At 44.9% G+C, this 20,601-nt stretch overlaps 1 protein-coding gene across 1 annotated transcript in view; it reads right to left on the bottom strand.

Moving 5' to 3' along the window:
* Positions 1 to 20,601, bottom strand: part of LOC148477858 (transient receptor potential cation channel subfamily V member 6-like) — an 86,055-nt gene that overhangs the window by 18,520 nt on the left and 46,934 nt on the right. The window contains exons 7-9 of the mRNA XM_088456097.1: positions 17,121 to 17,293; positions 11,046 to 11,192; positions 1,248 to 1,460 (exon numbers count right to left, since the gene is read on the bottom strand). Of these exons, the coding sequence (XP_088312223.1) occupies positions 1,248 to 1,460; positions 11,046 to 11,192; positions 17,121 to 17,293 (533 nt within the window). The remainder of the gene's footprint in view (positions 1 to 1,247; positions 1,461 to 11,045; positions 11,193 to 17,120; positions 17,294 to 20,601) is intronic.

Here is a 20,601-nt window from a genome sequence, read left to right as displayed (position 1 = left end):
TATCCTGCTTCTATACCACGGTTCAAGCATCGCTGTCTACAGAGCCCTTCAGGCCATACAGCTATCCTGCTTCTATACCACGGTTCAAGCATCGCTGTCTACAGAGCCCCCAGGCCATACAGCTATCCTGCTTCTTCACCACGTTTCAAGCATCGCTGTCTACTAGGCCCTCCAGGCCATCCAGCAATCCTGCTTCTTCACCACGTTTCAAGCATCGCTGTCTACTAGGCCTCCTGGCCATTTAACAACTTTAGTTTGGACTGTAAACCTACAGTATATTCTATTGACTGTCCTATGGTTTCAGCTCCTTATTGCACCATTGACATGTTGTGTTTTCACTGGTCCATCATATCATTTATTTAGTAAACTGCCATGATTTAAATATTCTTCTTGTGTCTGTTCTTCGATGTGCCATGTATCTCCAACACCTCCATCTCGGTCCTAGCAATTGCTAGAGGATCGTAACAATTACCTGATGTACACTCAGTGTTGGGGTGGTAACGTTAAGCTGAATATACCCCCGGCCCTTCCCCAGACATACACATCTGCAAAGATTAGCTCCGTAAAAGATCTGTATGGCTCCTAAATGCAAACGATACTTTTTGTCCCTATTCTTTATGAATTTAATCTAATTGTTTTCTGCTATTTACATATAAAGCAGCTTTTATTGTGATATGTCCTCACCTCTGGTCCACTTGTGACGCCCAAAGTAGTTCATGGCTCTGATATAAACCTAGTCATGTAGCGATCATCGGTATGTAATACCGGTGGATGGGATGCCAGGGGTCAGAAGACCGATCGCGGCATCCTATGTGTAAAATACTGACAGGTGCCAGTAAGGATACTAACCCTCCCCCTCTCCCCCTGAACCCTCCCCCAGTGGTGCCTAACCCTAACCTCCCCCCTGTGGTGCCTAACCCTAACCCCACCTCCCAGTAGAATAACCCACCCTGGGGAGGTCCCTAAAGCTAACCCCCCCCCATCCCCGGGCTAAACCCAACGCTAACCCAGATACTTACCTTCAGAATGCCGGCAGTTGGGATGCCGACGTCAGTATCTTGATCCTCTTCTAGATACCGACGTTGGCATTCTGACGGGCATCGGGATTCCTGCGTCTGTATATCGACAACCAAGATCCCGTTCGCCGGTATTCAGAATGTATCCCAAAGCGGATATACGTCCATCTTTGTACTCTATCATGGTGTCAGAGGAAATCTTAGTGTTGACCATAACTTAAAGGTTCTTACTTTTAGGGTTTTCTGCACCAGAATGGTGATGTCCCTGACGTCTGTTATGTTGTCGGTTCTTGGTTTGAGAGGCCGATTGGCACAAACTAGAGACACAATGGTCATGTAAATGACATAGAGAGCAGTCAGACTCCAGAAGTACGGCCGTCCAAACTTTTGCCATTTTCGGTTGACCAGTTCTTTCACCGGGGAGAGGTCCAGTATCCGTCGGGCCTGAAATAAAAGGAAAACTCATCAGTGGAGAATCTAGAAGGTTAAGAAAACAGAAAACACAGGAATATTGTTATTTTTGTTTCTGTTGCAGAAGATTTTTGTTTTACAGTATAAAATTCTCATCCTTTGTTTTATTTTCAATTTTAGGTAAAAAGGCCACACCCCTGAGGAACTGTGCTTTCATAACTCATACTTAGGAAGCACCATGGGCCTTTATGAGGGGTGTGGGTGACAAAGCCATGCCCCCCACATAGCCACACTGTAACCAGTAGGTTAAATAATAAATTTCTACATAGGCATATAAGTTGTAACTCACAAACCTTGCTGGGCCCCATTGAGGTTTGAAAAGAGATTGTATTCATGCAGTCTATGCATAGAGTGGTCATATAACAATTTGAGGTCAATCAAGACATAAATTGAGGAGCCCTAACTCGTACCGGTCATTATTATTAGATGTTTAATGAGCCCTTCATACCTTATATGGTGTTATCAGTAGACAGTGAGCCACATTCCAGTGGGGTTACCATTGTAAGATGTGTAGAGATGCTAAGCATTATGGGAGATTCTACACAAAGGGGGTTTGGAAGAGTTTATCTCCAGACATTAGGACACGTCATTACTGTATTTCTTTATCTGGTAGTATAGGTTAGTGCTTACAGAGCATGTGCAAGAGGTAAGAATGGTCCATGCTATGTTGAACCAATCAGTGCTTGGTACCCAGTTTGTAACTAATAAGGGCATAGTATCCAGAACGCCAACACCCATATTAGGGTATATAAATCAAGAGCTAGACAAAGGCTCTTTGGCTCGTGTATGGACCTGAGACTGCAGTAGGGTGCCTGCAATGTATATTGAACTACTGTACCTGGGCGTTATTGAAACGAGGGCTCCCCAGATGAAGATGAAGTAAATCTTATGTTGAAGAGGATAAATTATTGGTGTCATCTGAATACATAGACAAAAGTTGAGTATACTGTATACTTTGTATGATAATTGTTTGTTACTTGTAAATAAAGTGTGTTCATTTGTACTCACTCAAATGGTCACGTGTGTGTAATATTCATTTCGATCAGAACGAAACCCACCGTTATGCACACACACATACATAGCCCACCTCCCTTTTCCTGGGGGCCAGCTGATGATGTGACGGTGCCAAATTAGAGCCCCTGTCATCACCACTGCTACTATTCCATCCCACCACCAGGCTCATGGCTGGGACTATTTAGGGTTCGGTACTTACTGGAGAGTTAGGGTTAGGCACTTACCCTGATGGTTAGAGTTAGGCACCAGGAGGGAGGTTAGGCACTAGAAGGGATGGTTAGGGTTAGGCACCAGGAGCAAGGGTTAGGGTGAAGATTAGGGCTAGAAAACAAAAATAAATTATATGTCGAGCATTTTTGTTTCTGTCTTTTGACCAGGTCGACCATTTGTACCTGTCGACCTTCTTAGATGTCTACCTTTAGTGTGTCAACATTTTGTCCCAGTTGACCTTATGTTCCAGACGACCTATTGACTGTCTAACATCTGGGGTCTATCTAGACAATGTCGACCTTTTTACTGTCTCTCTCTTAATCCATACCCGTAGTTAACACTGCTATCTCACACCACCAGTTCGATTCCAACCACATCACTGTGTAGTTTGTATGTACCCCTTAGGGTTGTGCGAGAAATGTTTAGACAACAGTTTACTGAACTCACAAAATGGAGCCACACACAGTACATTAACCATTGCATGGGCAGAGGTCCTAATATGGTATTTTTATATTATTATTTATAATGTTTAATTATGTTGTGTTTTTTTTTAGAAATGCTAATGTTACAGATCAGAATTTGATTCTTGTATGTGCTTATATTTAGTCATGATTTCTATACTATTGGTACTAAAATGGACCTATCACCTGATGCAATTTGTGCCTTACCGAAGGAATAGCAATGTGGTAACATGTATAATGTATTCACATGGAATGCTTTGCAAATTAGCATTTATAACGGAGAATAACTGTCTATATGAGCTTTGTGTGTTCGGAGTGCTGGCAGAAACAAGTCAGTGCCATATGCTGGAGCACTAACATAAACTTATATATGTCTGTCACAGCTCACAGTCATTGACACTCTGGTTACTGGCCATTGATCAATCACTGGGGAACAAAAAAAAAAAAATCTTGCCAAGGATTTAAGATCGGTTTGAGAGTACTCCCAGGTCCTATTTTCGCATTAGATCTTCGCTATTACTGAGTTGGCTCCAGTTTTCAAATTAAATAAAAATTATAAAATTCTATTATTTTCTCCATTTGAAGTACCTTACTAGTCTAGGCCACTTTACTTAACAGAATTGACTTAGTTTTGCTTTTTTAACAACTACCCTCTTTCAACAATAACAAGAATTTGTCCTATTTGTGATAACGTAGCTGGTAGTCACGTTTGAGACACATACATTCAAATCTCCTCACTAACACTGGGAGGAGGCGTGGCCATGCCCTGCTGAGGCTGCTGGGACATCCTCAGATCACAGCCACGCCTCCTCCCAGCATACAGAGAGGAGCAATGCACTGCGGAGCCTGCTGGGACATCCTCAGACCACAGCCATTCCTTCTCCCAGCATACAGAGAGGAGCAGTGCACTGCTGAGCCTGCTGGGATATCCTCAGACCACAGCCACGCCTCCTCCCAGCATACAGAGAGGAGCAATGCACTGCTGAGGCTGCTGGGACATCCTCAGACCACAGCCACGCCTCCTCCCAGCATACAGAGAGGAGCAATGCACTGCTGAGGCTGCTGGGACATCCTCAGACCACAGCCACGCCTCCTCCTAGCATACAGAGAGGAGCAATGCACTGCTGGCATATCCTCAGACCACAGCCACGCCTCTTCCCAGCATACAGAGAGGAGCAACGGAGAGGACCGAGTGACGCAGTTAGCACACCTCCTGTTCCTATGTGCTGTAAATGTGAAGGGTATGAATCGATTTAAGAAACGCAAATGGGAATTACCCAAGTATGAATTCTGCAAACCAACCGATAACACATAGCGCAGAGTTACCTGTACCATCATTCAGATCTTTATGCGAAGTTGAATGTGATGATGTGGAAATGTTCATTTCATCCAGTGCAAGTGACAACACAGATGAAAGCGAGTTTGGAGAAAGTTCCTCTACTCCAAACAAATTTTGTCAAAAGGAACTAAGTGATTTAATTCGTGACTTGAATTTATCACAAAAAAAAAGGAGCTGAGCTTTTAGCATCCAGACTTCAAGAAAAGCACTGTCTTCAGCCGGATGTTGTTGTAACGTCGTATTGAAATAGAGAGCAAGCCATACTGCCGTTCTTTAGCCAAGATAACAATCTTGTGTATTGCAACAATATTCCGGAACTTCTCCAGATGATGGTCTTACCAGAATATAGAGCAGAAGACTGGCGGCTCTTTTGGATAGTTCTTAATGGAGCTTAAAATGTGTATTACTTAATGGGAATAAATTTGCGTCGATTCCTATCAGTCATTCAACAAAACTTAAAGAGCAGTAAGAAAATATCAAGTTAGTCTTAGAAAAAATTGCTTATTCTCAGCATCAGTGGTCTGTTTGTGTCGACTTAAATAACTTTATTCTTGGGCAGCATAGTGGATATACTAAGTATCCTTGTCACATATGCTTATGGGATAGTTGTGCAAAACAAAAACACTGGCAGCAAACCGTATGGCCTCCAAGAGAATTTATAACTGTAGGAGAAGCCAACATCATTCATGAGCCCTTAATTGACAGGGAAAAAAAATCATACTGCCGTCTCTCCATATCAAACTGGGTTTAATGAAACAATTATAAAAAGCATTGGACAAGTCAGGCGATTGTTTCACGTATATTTGTCTAACATTTCCATCTCTTAGTATTGAAAAATTAAAAGGCAGGAATTTTGACGGTCCACAAATACGGAAACTGGTGAAGGATCCAAATTTTACCACATTTATGACGGAAACCGAATTTGAAGCATGGTTGAGTTATGTGTCTGTCATTCAAAATTTTTCAGGCAATCACAAGGCAGACAACTATCATGAATTAGTCCACAACATGCTAAAGTGTTTCGAGAAAGTAGGTGCCAACATGAGTATTAAAGTACATTTTTTGTACAGCCATTTAGATCAATTCCCGTTCAATCTAGGAGATTTAAGCGAAGAACAGGGTGAACGGTTCCCCAAGGTTATTCAGGTAATGGAAGAAAGATATCAAGGAAGGTGGGATCGTCACATGATGGCCGATTACTGTTGGAGTCGGCAGAGGGACTGCCCGCAACAAGAATACAAAAGAAAATCCTACAAAAAACGGTTCTCATAGCTTCCTAACACATGTATGTAATTATCCTGTGTCTTTTTATAACATTTTACAAATCAAATTTAATCAGAATTAGGGGTGTGCACCGGACACTTTTCGTGTTTTGTGTTTTGGTTTTGGATCTGGATCTTTCTTCGTGTTTTGGATCTGGATTGGTTTTGCCAAAACCACCCTTCCGTGTTTTGGGTTCTGGGTTTTGTGTTTTGGATCTGGATTTTTTCTTAAAAAATAAAAAAAAAACGCTAAAATCACATAAATGGGCCTTTTTTTGTTCCTACGCTATTAATAACCCCAATAACATTAATTTCCACTCATTTCCACTCTATTCTGAACACCTCACACCTCACAATATTGTTTTTAGGCCAAAAGGTTGTACCGAGGAAGCTGGATGACTATGCTAAGCGACACAAGGGGGCGGCACAAACACGTGGCCCATCTAGGAGTGGCACTGCAGTGGCAGACAGGAAGCCAATCAGCGTTATGGTGCCCATTTGCATGTAGCACGAACCCGGGAGATCCGTGCTACATGCATCTGTGTGATTGGCACAGAGCAATGACAGGTCCGTGAGACCCGTCTGTGCTGCTGTGGTAAAAAAAAAAAAAAAAAACCTGTGTAAAAAAAGAAAAAAATGGCGTGCACCCCCCCAAAAAAGAGCAACCAGCCCCGGGCATTAGTAACCCAGTGCTGGGTGTGCTTAAATACAGGGGACAAACGACGTAGGGGTCCCCTGTACTTAAGCACAACCAGCACCGGGCTAGTCAGAACCAGCGCTGGTTGCCAAAATACGGGGGACAAACGACGTAGGGGTCCCCTGTATTCTGCGCAACCAGCTCTGGGCTCTGATCCGGTCCTGGTTCTGGAAATATAGGGGACAAAAAATGAGTAGGGTTCCCCTGTATGTTCCAGAACCAGCACTGGACTTTTTCTAGCGGGGGGCTGATGCCACAGCCAGGGGAGCCCTTTCACCGGGCCCCCCAGCCGCAGCATCAACCCTGACCGCTAGTCAGCCCAGGCCGGGGATCCCTGGAGAGCTGGGGACCCCCCCAATAAAGGGGTCACCCTCTCCAGGGCACCCCAGGCCCAGGCTGATAGCCCGGGGCTATCCCCGCCACCCCTGGTGGCGGTGGGTGGCGGGTTGATTGTGTGGTGTGGTGTAAATAAAGAATATCAAACATTGTCTTTACAAGTAGAACTGCAAGTCCCAGCAAGCCTGCCCCGCATGCTGGTACTTGGAGAACCACAAGTACCAGCATGCAGGGCATTAAGGGCCCACTAGTACCTGTAGTTCACCTGTAAAAAAATGTTTAAAAAAAACACAGGACACACACACCGTGACAGTATAAGTTTATTAAACATACACACACACACATGTACACATACTCACCTATGTAACCCTGTAGCATCGGTCCACTTGTCCGGTAAAGTATCCATAGGGGACCTGTGAAAAAAAACATACTCACCATCTCCTATGCGAGGTTCTGTCCTCTTCGTTCCAAAGTAGGCATCCCCGGACTTGGCAAAAAAAAAAAACGAAAACGCGATCCACGAACTTAGTACCGTTCTATAGAACGGTACTTCCCGAATGAGAGCTTAGCGGCGGGGTATCACCATGGAAACCCCGCTGCTAAGCGTTCATTGGCTGAGAGAGGTCATCTCCCGTCTCTCAGCCAATGAACGGCTCCCTCCATTGTAGTCAATGGTGGGAACCGCAGGGTAAACTTTAATAACCTTGCGGCTCCCAGCATTGACTACAATGGAGGGAGCCGTTCATTGGCTGAGAGACGGGAGATGGCCTCTCTCAGCCAATGAACGCTTAGCAGCGGGGTTTCCATGGTGATACCCCGCCGCTAAGCTCTCATTCGGGAAGTACCGTTCTATAGAACGGTACTAAGTTCGTGGATCGCGTTTTCGTTTTTTTTTTTTGCCAAGTCCGGGGATGCCTACTTTGGAACGAAGAGGACAGAACCTCGCATAGGAGATGGTGAGTATGTTTTTTTTCACAGGTCCCCTATGGATACTTTACCGGACAAGTGGACCGATGCTACAGGGTTACATAGGTGAGTATGTGTACATGTGTGTGTGTGTATGTATGTTTAATAAACTTATACTGTCACGGTGTGTGTGTCCTGTGTTTTTTTTAAACATTTTTTTACAGGTGAACTACAGGTACTAGTGGGCCCTTAATGCCCTGCATGCTGGTACTTGTGGTTCTCCAAGTACCAGCATGCGGGGCAGGCTTGCTGGGACTTGCAGTTCTACTTGTAAAGACAATGTTTGATATTCTTTATTTACACCACACCACACAATCAACCCGCCACCCACCGCCACCAGGGGTGGCGGGGATAGCCCCGGGCTATCAGCCTGGGCCTGGGGTGCCCTGGAGAGGGTGACCCCTTTATTGGGGGGGTCCCCAGCTCTCCAGGGATCCCCGGCCTGGGCTGACTAGCGGTCAGGGCTGATGCTGCGGCTGGGGGGCCCGGTGAAAGGGCTCCCCTGGCTGTGGCATCAGCCCCCCGCTAGAAAAAGTCCAGTGCTGGTTCTGGAACATACAGGGGAACCCTACTCATTTTTTTCCCCTGTATTTCCAGAACCAGGACCGGATCAGAGCCCAGAGCTGGTTGCGCAGAATACGGGGGACCCCTACGTCGTTTGTCCCCCGTATTTTGGCAACCAGCTCTGGTTCTGACTAGCCCGGTGCTGGTTGTGTTTAAGTACAGGGGACCCCTATGTCGTTTGTCCCCTGTATTTAAGCACACCCAGCACTGGGTCACTAATGCCCGGGGCTGGTTGCTCTTTTTTTGGGGGGGGGGCACGCCATTTTTTTCTCTTTTTACACAGGTTTTTTTTTTTTTATTTACCACAGCAGCACAGACGGGTCTCACGGACCCGTTAGTGCTCTGTGTCAATGACACAGATGCAAGTAGCACGGATCTCCTGGTCCGTGCGTGCATCTGTGTCATTGAAATACACAGCAGCACAGACGGGTCTCACTGACCCATCTGTGCTCTGTGTCACTGTCAATCACACAGATGCATGTAGCACGGATCTCACGAGTCCGTGCTACATGCAAATGAGCACCATAATGCTGATTGGCTGAGAGCCGTGACAGACGGCTCTGTCAGCCAATCAGCACTTTGCCCATTAAAGGCAAAGGCATTTTTTTTTAAATGGCCGCTCGAGGCAAAACCTCGAGATCCGACAGCAGATCTCGAGGTTTTGCCTCGGGAGAGGGATCCGGGGCAGACAGGGAGATCCGAGCTTGGGCTCGGATCGCCCCGGATCCCCGAAGTTCGGGTGGGTTCGGTTCTCAGGGAACCGAACCCGCTCATCCCTAATCAGAATAAAAAAAAAATTCTTTTAAACTATTTTTTAACATTGTTTAATTACATTTTTCATAAATATTAAAGACATATGCATATTTCAAAAACTAGAAGCAAATTGAAAAATAAGCATGGCATATTCATGATCAGGAGCACAAAATGAATCGAAATTGACTCTTAAATCCCTGGCAACAGATTGCCTGTTCCCCAGTGTAATCATTAGAGTTGAATGCAAGCAGGCTTAATGAGCGTACCTTGCGTGTCTTTGCATTTGCATGTGCTCCAGGGCTAAGCATATGCAACTATAGGTAATGGCGAGTCATATGCCGTCGCCTATCAGTCACATATCCAGTAGTAACAGAGTAGGTATAACTGGGCTGTACTGATGGCGCTCTCACATAGACCAAGTTTAGTGAGAGCATGTCAATGGAACAGTGGGCTATGATCAGTTGTGCATATGTTCAAATATGCATATTTTAAACCTAGTATAGGACTAGTGCGAGTGTGCTCTAATAAAGTCTGCATAATATGGTGCCACTACATAAATGTTGGTAATAATATTAATAATAATTCATAATGACAGTAATGCTTGCCTCACCCTCATTAGTTCCTGCTTGGTTGGCATGTTGAATCTTTTTCTGAGCTACCTAGTGGAAGAATTACCAGGCAGGAGTCATACACAGGAAGGGCAAAGTAGTACTGTAGCTTTGACTACTAGCTGGTATGGACTTGCCATCCCGACATATAGAACATTGGGTTCTAGTGAGCGACTCTTGACCTACTGATGACATTGGGTAGACAGGATTGGCCTCTTGAGAAAAAGCCATCACTGACATTCGGGAAGAGCCAGGTCTATTTCTATTAACCAACCTGTTCTATAAGGTCTGTGCTATCTGTAACATGTATTCACCATGCTAGTATGGTTGAGCTCATTTCCCCTTCACGCTAGGGACCTAGAAGTGACGTGCAGTGAGGGCGGAAGTGCGGTTCCATGCCCATAAAATCCACCTAGAGAAGAAACTTGTCCCCTCGCGGGCTCACTTCAGGCATGGTGGCTCGCTACGCTCCCCACAAGATTATATTCAACCTCTATGCCCACGTGGATGGTATGGAATGACATTGGACAGTAGCTGATGACGTCAGTGTCCTCTCTGGGAAGGGAATGTAGGCACTACCATGCTAGTATAGGCTATATTAATGGGCATGTGTTATTTGAAGAAAATGTTTTTAAACGCCATAAATTATACTTTCTCTCACCCAATCTCTTCTGCATTTCATTTATCTTCTTGATCCTCCTCTCATGTCATATCTAATTGTAATACAAATAATTGAATCGGCATGTAATGCCGGCTCTCGGGATGCCTCCTGTCAGAATACCGACAGCTGCATGCTGATGGTTGGTATCCCGACAGGGGTCGGGTAAGTATACTTACCCTCCCCCTTCACCCCCCTAACCCTCCCTTCTTGTAGCCTAACCCTAACCCTCCCCACCCCCTAACATTCTCCGTTAGTGCCTCAACCTGTCTCCCCCCTTCGTGCCTAAACGTAATCCTCCTTCCTTAGTGCCTAACCCCCCCAGTGGTGCCTATCCCTCACCCTCCCCCCTAGGGGTGCCTAACCCTAACCTCCCCCCAAAACCTAAACCCACTACACTCACTAAACCTAACCATCCCCTCCCCCCACGGCTAACGCTAAGTGTGTCCCGGACTTACCTCGTTCAGGCTGGCGTCCTTCGTCGTTCCGGCATCGGGATTAAGATAGGCGTCTGTATTTCAACGCCTATCTCAAGTGCCTTGTCGGGATTCCCCTGTTGGTATTGAGACAGACGGCATCGCGGCTGCCGGTCTCATAACTACATCCCCTTCCCCTAAAGGACAATGACACACAAGACTTTGTTACCATCCACATTGCACCTTGATGACCACATTGAAAGGAGATACATACCTCTCTCTTTTTCCCAGAGACCACCAGGTCTAATACAGATTGTGGGTTCTCCCAAGTGTCTATTTCAGTCACGTCATAAAGATAACAGCTGATAGGGCCGAAGGTCCACTGTAGTTGCCTTCTCTTCTGCACCAAGTGCTGAAACATCTGAGAAAATGGATTCAACACATTATATAAAGTAAATAAGACACAAATCAATCAACATAGGATCTGCCAAATACACATATAAAATAGCAAATCAGTTGGAATTAGTAAGGCCACCCTAAACATTGGAATGGAGTGATCAATTGAGGTGCACTTCATAAATGTTTTTGACTGCTGTCCTATGGCCTGCAAAACATTACATGCATGCAATCCTTAATCAATTTCAGTGTTCTCCACCCAAGGCTCCTCAAGTTCAGACTCATTTGGGAGTTGAATTTGAAGTTGAAAAGATCCTTGACTCTCGACACCAATTGAATCATCTTCAGTATCTCATTTACTGGAAGGGGTACGGACCTGAAGAACGAGCATGGATCAAGGCGCCTGATGTCCATGCTCCACAACTGGTTAGAGCATTTCATAAGCAGTTTCCTGATAAGCCTTGTGGGTGTCCACAGTCCACCCTGAAAGGGAGGGGCAGGGCCGCCATCAGGGGGGGACTGTCGGGACTACTCTCCCGGGCCCGGAGACAATGACAGAAAAGGGGGGCCCGGCCCGCTGCTACTGCTCGCCCGCCTCCGCTACTGTTGCTCCCAGAGGGTCCGCTCCCTAACCCACCCTTCCTCGTCCCCAATGTGAAAGGACGGATGCCGCCGCACGCCGCGAACGAGGTGCCTGCTGTCCGCTCCTTCTGGCGATGTAACTTTATTGTACATCGGCAGAAGCAGCGGACAAGCCACCCGTTCATGGCAGGCGGCGGGCTCAGTGTCCTTATTCGGCGCGCGTGACGTCACTACGTCACAGCGCGGCGCAAGCTAATGGAGAAGAGGAGCCGCTGCCGCACCATCACCAGCCTGGCCCTGGAGCAAAAGGGTAAGGTAAGATTCACATGCTGTCACTGTGCTGGGCTGGACAGACTATATATATATATATATTAGTGTGTATGAATGAACATACATATATATTTATAATAATCAGTATATAATATATATATATATACACATATATATGTACTGTGTATGTATGTATGTATATATATATATATATATATATATACACACATACATACATACACATACACACACACACATATATATATATATATATATATATATATATATACATATATATATATATATATATATATATACATATACACATATACAAAACAATCAACTTGATCTGGGTTTTATTAGTATTTACTGCTATGGATATAAAATATTTGATATTATAGCAACAACAGTGTACTATGTTTATATACACTGTGTTGCTAGGCTATATGACGCCTGCGTGTGTTTCACTTCCAGCTGAGAGCGGCGCAATACATATGTGAGTGCGCTTGTTGCCAGGTAGCGGGATGCGATGTGTGCGTTCCCGGTAATGTGAGGGAAGTCATGTGCTTCCGGCCACGGGCGGTGACGCATGTTATGCGCCCATGACATGTGACCGCTGGGAGACGCCAACAGCTATTATCAGCTGATGATAACACACCAGATGCACCTGGCTGCGCTGATTCTGGGTATGTGTAATTTATGGAGATACGATCCTGAGGTATGCGGGTCAATAATCCATCTATTTGTGTGGTTGTGCATTGGATTATATAATGTTCAGTGTGTCTGTGCTGCAGATGCAGATATACAGGGCCGTAAGCCAGGGAATGCGGCCATAAGTTTCCATATCGGGGGGTGGGGGGCCCTGCCTATTTTGTCAGTCCCGGGCCCCACAATTTCTGATGGCAGCCCTGGGGAGGGGGTACTGTCAGGTTGCGGCCTAAGATCATCCGTTACTCACCTCAGCGCCGGCTTCTCCTGATCTCTAAAGTGGTCAGACACCAGGTACGGCGGCGAGTGACAAGCTGAGGATTATACCTGGGGTCCACTAGGACATCCATGTGCTCGCTCCATGATTTGGTTTCTGTGGTTACCGTCATGGACGCAACCATGACAGTCTGTTTTCACCTGACTAACCCTTTACCCAATGGTACTATAGCGTTAGTTGCGGTCAGTTGACAGTGTCCTCCAATGGACTGCTACCTTACGGTATATAACCGGGCTCTGGACACCAGGAAGTTGCCTGTACAACATCGTTACTTCCAGTTGCTGTCGCAGCGTTCCAGGTTCCAAGCTCCGTTCCTTCTAATGACTTGTTCCTAGTGTTTTCCATGGTGTGTGTACTCAGAACGTCTTCTAAGTACAATCTATTAAAAGTTATCTTCTGTGCTAGCTCCGTGGCTGAATCCTCAGCGTGTGTACTGAGTTCATCATTCAAGTACAATCTCGTGATGCCATTCTCCTGTGCGGCGTCTGAGGCCACAGTGTGTGTACTTAGTACATCATCCAAGTACCCGCTCATTATACCATCTCCTGCACCAGCATTGCGACTGAAACCACTAAGTGTGTTCTCTGGGTCTCATTCAGAGCCGCTCATAAGCGGCCGTTCGCTCTTTCCGAGCGATGTTCGCACATCTGCACATGCGTACGGATTGTAATACGCATGCGCGAACCAGTCAGTGTGGCCGAAAATCATTTGTTCGCTAAATAGCGAATGCCTGCTATTTTGAGTGACAGGAGGAGGCGTATGTGGGTGGTAACAGGGGAAGGTGCTTGAAAACGGGGAGTGGAGATCCGAACGCAGGCGTGCTTAAAGGTCAAAACGGGCGTTTTAAGGGTGTGCATAATTAAAACAGCAGCGTCATTGACCACGTCACTTGGTTATTCTATAGTCAGAACTGCTCGCAAAATAGCGGTAGGAAAAACCAACCACAAGAATAGCGAGCAGTTCATACGCTGTTCGATGTACTCGATTAATCAAATAAATAGCGGACATGACGTATGGTGCGAGCGGCCAGGGGGTGTCTTTTTCAAAATTACGACCGCATGTTTTGTTCGCTCGTTCAGACTTATAGGCGTCAACAGACCGCAAAGAGCGAACGGTTCATTTGAATAGCCACCCCCTTTTTCTGAACGAGCGAGCGCAAATAGCGTCCGGCTCTGAATCAGGCCCTCTACATACCTTTAGTACAATCCTCCAATATCTTTCTCCTGTGCTTGCCCTGTGGTCATGTTCTTCCATTTTTTCCCACTTGTGCCAGATACCTAACCAAAGGGCTGCGCCCTGCCTACTGGGTGCAGCTTAAGCCCAAATCCCGCTTGGAGGGGTCACTGGTGAACACCCTCCCAGTAAGTTAGACTCCACACCTTTGGTCAGGTCTCGCCAACATACGGTACTGGTGGATGAGGAAGTCACTAATCCAGGCCCCTCGCCTCCTGTTCCCTCCTCAACCTGGTTCCACAACATCTTCTAATCTTGTGGCGGAGAATCATCTTAGCCAGAGCGTGACAGGCTCCATATATACAGTTCCACATGTAAAACAAGGTCAGCCAAATTCCAATATTGCCTCAATGCACCTGTGTCAGTGCGGGGGGGACCCGGCCTCTGTGTGTCACCCCTGCGACCTGCTGCAGTTAGTCATGAATGGGGAGCTGCTGTATGTAGTTCAATTGCTCACCTGGTCCGTATGGTGTTCAATACAAGCTGGGTCCCACTGCTGTTGCCGCGGCCAGGGAGTCCGTATGATGTTCAGTGTGAGCCGGGTCCCGCTATTACAGCCGCGGCCAGGGGATCCGTGTGATGTTCAATGTAAACTAGATGCCACTGCTGTAGCCGCGGCCAGGGGGCTGCTTCACACATAGGCGGTCTGCTCACCTGGAGAGTGTAGCCGGCAATTAATGTAGTATCCAAGCAGCTGACCACAGTAATAACATTGTATTAAGCCATTGAATTGTATAACTGTGGTCAGCTCCTTTGATACTATCTACCAGGTTACCATATCCTCAGTCCGGAACTTAGCTGTTGCCGGAACCCAGCATTAATTGCCGGCTACACTCACCAGGACTGTTTATGTGGAACTGTATATGGAGAAGCAGTTTAACTAAGACTTTGGGAAAGTTACAAGAAGTTATAGGAGTCCGAATAGGGAAATCACTGCGAGTGGATACTTTACTTGCTTATTGCAGTGATACAATGATTTATGCTTATGCCACTTTGTGACTTAGAAGTTCTTGATCACACAGTAAAAGTTGATTCAAAATTTTAAACCACTCAATATTGGATTTTATAGCTGATGGTCTTTTTTTGATATGTGATTTTTATGTTTTTTCTTCTACATTCAGAATATGTTTTATATGTATTTTTGAGATTATATACTACTTTCATTATTGATCACCTTTTTTATTTGAAGCAATGTCTTTATTATAATAATAAATATATTGCTATATACTTCCTATATATTTTCCCTGTGTCCCCAATATAGGCGTATTGGCACTACCACCAATCATTATAATTATCCTCTAAAAGATCCACATGTGGAGCAATTTATTTCACTTGTGATTCTGTGTGGAGACCTGGAAAACATGCACTGTTTGGGGTCCTGAGGACAGAGTTTGAGAACCTGTGCCATACAGGGCTGCCATCAGAAATTGTGGTACCCAGGACTCTAAAAAATAGGCAGGCCCCACCAGGGTTTTTGCAACTCCAGTCTCTCTCTGGCACCCTTTCTATCTCCCCAGCCAGCACCCCTTCTGTGTCTCCAGCCCTGCGCTGTCTCCTTAGCCCATCCAGTCCCCTTCTGTCTCTCCAGCACTAGCCAGACCCCGCATCCCATTCAGACTTACTATCTTCTCTTGTGGCTGATCCTAACCTCGCTCCTACCACCTTCCTGCGCCTAACGCCTTTCAAACAAATAAAACTTTATTGTACTATGACTGCACCGGCCCGGCGGTAGGAACAGATGGGCGGGTAGGTGCAGCCCCCTCTGGCTTTTTATTGCACAGACTAGTTACTGTCAGAACAGCAGGTCCCACCCTACTCACTTTAATACAATGCTGTCCGAGTGTGCAGGCCCCCCCCCCCCCCCCGCTGTCCGAGTGTGCAGGCCCAGGATTCCAGTCTCGACAGTCCCCCCTTATGGCGACCCTGGTGCCATACATTATACCACTGGGCTGTAGTCTAGCAAAGTGTTTCTCAATCCCAGTCCTCAGGTCACCAAACCATTCACATTTTCCATACCACCTAACAGGTGTATTACCAATGGTCACACAAAAGATCCACAGGTGTCCTGGAAAACATGACCCGTTTGAGGTCCTGATTAACTAGAATGTATTACACACAAAGCCTATTACTACATGCTCTACTACTACAGAAAAGGTCTTCCACAACTGTCGTACTGTAGATTCTCAAACAGGGGTGGCCAACCTTGGTCCTCAAGTACATCTAAAAGTTCATGTCTTCCAGATCTCCTAGTACATGGCAATTCATTATTAACTGACACAATTTAAAAGAGTTTCTCACATTCTGTCCTCCATTCATGTTTTCCAGGCCACCTGTGGATCTTTACAGTGCATATTGGATGAAATGTATTGTCCTCTTCTACACCCGTTTAGAAGGTTTAAGTGGAGTAGTCGTCCATAGCAAAACCAAACAACTTCTACCTATTATTTATCTAGTACTTTCTATAAAATGATAGGTAAATCGGAAATGTCTTCCTCATCATCTCATGATGTAGAACCTATTACATTAACCTGCGGAATAAAGCTTTTTTATTTCCTTTGAAGTAAAGATGTGCGCTAACCCCTGTGTTTTGGTTTTGGATCTGGATTCATTTTGTGTTTTGTTTCTACAAAATCACCATCAATTGTTTTTTTTTTTTTTTTTTTAATAAATAAAATGTTTTGAAAACAGCTAAAATCATGTCATTTATGCAATCCAAAACCCGAAATTCAGATTAAAAATCTGAATTCTAAACCCTGAAAAGATCAGAACCGCGACTTGGATTTACCCGGATCTCCTCAGGAGATCAGAACTAAGACTCGAATTTACCTGTATTCGCGAAATTTGGATGCATTCAGATTTCTGGAGAACCGAACATATACATACCACAGTGTTGCCTTCTAACGCAGCCATTTTTAGAGGGGAATATCCATTATTATTGAAAATGTCCTCTAACCCCGGTCCATATTTTTCCTTGTGACACCCTAGGATGAGATCATACATCTGGCAAGCAGACATCTTGTTTGGCTGTATTGCCAGGACATGAAGAACGGTATTACCTGTAGTGGGGGCAACCGCAGGAAACTATGTTAGTATAAAATAAAGAGAAACATGCAACGTTACTTGGAGGATATATATGCATGTACATAATTTTGTGGTTATGGCAGGTCCAGGGGTTATAATATAAAGAGCGAGTTGTGTGTCATGTATGAACTCCGTGTAAAAATAAAGCAGGTGATTAATCTATCTTTGCTGCTTTATCATCTGTCTAATCAGGGCTCCTGATGTGACCTGTATATAGGGATTAGACTGTTTTTCCTCCCCATTTTAGGACAGTATGTAAGCCAAGGCATTATGACAAATCAGATATTGCGGGTCCTAAAACCTATAGGGGCAATTCAATTCTCTGTGCTGTGCCCCCACCTTCGCTAATTTTTCCATGTACCCCAAAAAGGTGCACTGAAAAAGGAGCGAAGATTATTTACCGTATTAAATTGTAATCTGTGCAGCTGAACATGGTGGTGCCATATCCTGGATAATTGAAATGGCTCCATATTGTGATCACTTTAGATTCTTATGAATAATGTTGCATTTATGCATTCATTTCCTGTATGAAACAATTTATATTTGGGGTGTCTACTATGTGATTTCATAATACAGTAAAAGATGCAGCAGTACCAGCCTGCTTTAGAAGATAGAAAAACTACATTGTTTCAAGTGAAGAATCACTATATTCATGTTTAGTATGCATCTGTGCATAAATGTATACTCTATTAACCACTTAACTGACATGGTCGTATGGTATGCAAACACAGCCAGCTGTACTTCAGCTGAAAAGGTGTGACCGCACCTCCCTGCTTTGTTTTTTTAAGAGGAAATTTGTTCTACACGTGTGCAGAATGGATCTCCTCTGAATCCCCTGCTGACCCAGCAATTTCTGACCGATTTTTCTGGAAAAATTGTCAGTTAAGTGGTTAATGGAATGCATTATTTTGTTTCTATGATGTTCTAGTAGAAATTAAATTCATTTTTGAGAATTCATTACTAAAACCGTGTGCAGTGGAAATCATTAACAGTGGTCGTAAATCCAAATTGGCAAATACACAGGCCTCATTTAAATTTTAACATGTCTTCTGTAGGAAAGAACACATGCATGATATAAGTGAATGCCTGCCAGCCACTTTAGTGCCTCAAGTTGTTAAATTGCTTTTTCACACATCTATGGGTTTAATTGAATTGCCATGCTTCTTACACGCACAAATTATGTCAGAAGCTCTGGTCTTTAGACTTATTATAATGCCTCCTTCCAGGCAAGGACACGGTCATGGAATTTTTCTACTCTAGTACAGTAGCTCTACAGTTAATCATGCCTGCTTCTTTATATAGCAATTAACCTGCTCATGTTTTCAGGTCTTTAAGAGTCTGGCACTTCCTACAATCAATGCCCGAGTATTGTTCTAGTATCCTGCCACTGTATTTCAGCTATATATTGTTCCTAATAACCAATCTACAGTATCTAGGATGTGAATCCCTTAAGAATACAAAGTCAGAACATTATTGACTGGAGTTTAATATAAAGATAAATGTCACAATGCCGCACTCCCATCCTACAAGCCTTACACTGGCTCCCCTTCCGCTTCAGAACTCAACTCAAACTCCTCCCACTCAAAGCGCTCACCCAATCCTTTCCTATTTACATCTCTGACCTCGTTTCCCTTCACACTCCAGCTCACCCTCTTCACTTCACAAGTGCATGCCACCTCGCCTGCCAAATGATTACTTCCTGCCACTCCTATCTCCAAGATTTTGCCTGTGCTGCTCTCTACCTCTGGTATTTAGTTTCTATCAGTCTGTCCACGCTTTTGCAAAAGTTCAAATGGCTCTCAAGACCCACTACTTTATCAAAGCCTTCCATCTCTCATCCTATTGCACTGCTCCATGCACGCTGTCCCTCCCTTCTGTGTCACCCCTGTCTGTCTGCCCCTCCTCTTTAGACTGCAAGCTCTTACGAGCAGGGCCCTCTTCCCTCATGTGCTTCTCCTTCCCTCGCTTATACCATAATCTCCTCTCCACTGCCCTAAACAGCACCAAACCTTTGAGATCATCCGCCCCTCCTGATTTATTTATTAATCTGCTACAGCAATGTTTATAAACCTTATCCATGTTCTGCTATATTTTGTACTGTAGGTCACTTTTGCATTGTTTTGTTCATACGGTTTCTGTTTATGTAATTTGTCGAGCGCTGCAGACCACTTGTGGCGCGATGGCAGAGAGCGCTTCCCATGAGAATCCACTCCCCTGCTGTCGTAATTTACAGCAGCCAATACCTGCTGTAAGGGCTGTATCCGACGCAGCCCCTAGAAGCCAGCCCATTCGGAAATGTCAACATGGCTAAATTGTCAACCTGCTCATAGTGTTGACATTTATCTGGTCAGAATGTCAACAGTACATTTTTGTGTTATTTTTAAGGTTAGGTTAAAATATACAAAAATCTGCATGTCATCATTCTGGTGTCAAAGGGGCATATTCATTACTAAAAATAAATAAATAAATAATTCTCTGGAGGTAATTAGGTTTAGAGCTCGCATGGAGTTCTACCTAATTACCGGAGGGATTCATCATTCCTCCTCCCCATAACTATCTATTCCGAAAAGCTGTCATTTTTGCGATGACAGCTTTTCGGGAAATAGATACTTTTCCCTCTCTACACTAACTTATCGCATCTGGAAACAGTGCTGCGCATGCGCTGTTACATTCACAAAATCTGTGCATGCGCAGCACTGATTATAGCTGCAGTAATTCTGTGTCCGCCCGCCACCCCCAACCCGTCTCCGCTCCCCTCTCCCACCTACTTGTTGGCCTGTCACAGGCTGCAGCCGCGGACCCCGGACCTCCCGTCTGAATTTTTTGTTTTTATATTAAACTGGCGGGAGAACAGAGTCTGTGTCAGAGCAGCAGCCGGAGGAGGACCCGCTCATGCTGACAGCAGGTAAGTATCACTCCGCTATACGCCACCTGAGAGTGGCGGATAGTAACACCATCAAATTCCAAAAATACATACATTTTCGGAATTTGATGAATAGCATCATTTCTACATCCCCATACTAATGTACTAGTGTACTAATGTATGGGGAGTGTGGAAATTAACGCAGACTGCCTTAACCAGGATATATCAGTGATATCTCCTGTGTTAAGTGTGTTCACGAATACTAAAATAACGGTAATTAAGGAAAATGCCCTTAATGTCCGGTTATTTTAGCGTTGATGAATAGGCCCCAAAATGTTCTTTAACCATGTCGAAATTTAAGAAAGTGGACATTGCTTGTCGACCTAACGTCTATTTCAACATTCCGGTGTTGACATTATG

The sequence above is a fragment of the Taudactylus pleione genome, unplaced genomic scaffold (genome assembly GCF_031769625.1).
Source record: "Taudactylus pleione unplaced genomic scaffold, aTauple2 ptg000685l, whole genome shotgun sequence".
Classification (NCBI taxonomy): Eukaryota; Metazoa; Chordata; class Amphibia; order Anura; family Myobatrachidae; genus Taudactylus; species Taudactylus pleione.
This window is presented reverse-complemented; position numbering and strand designations above follow the sequence as displayed.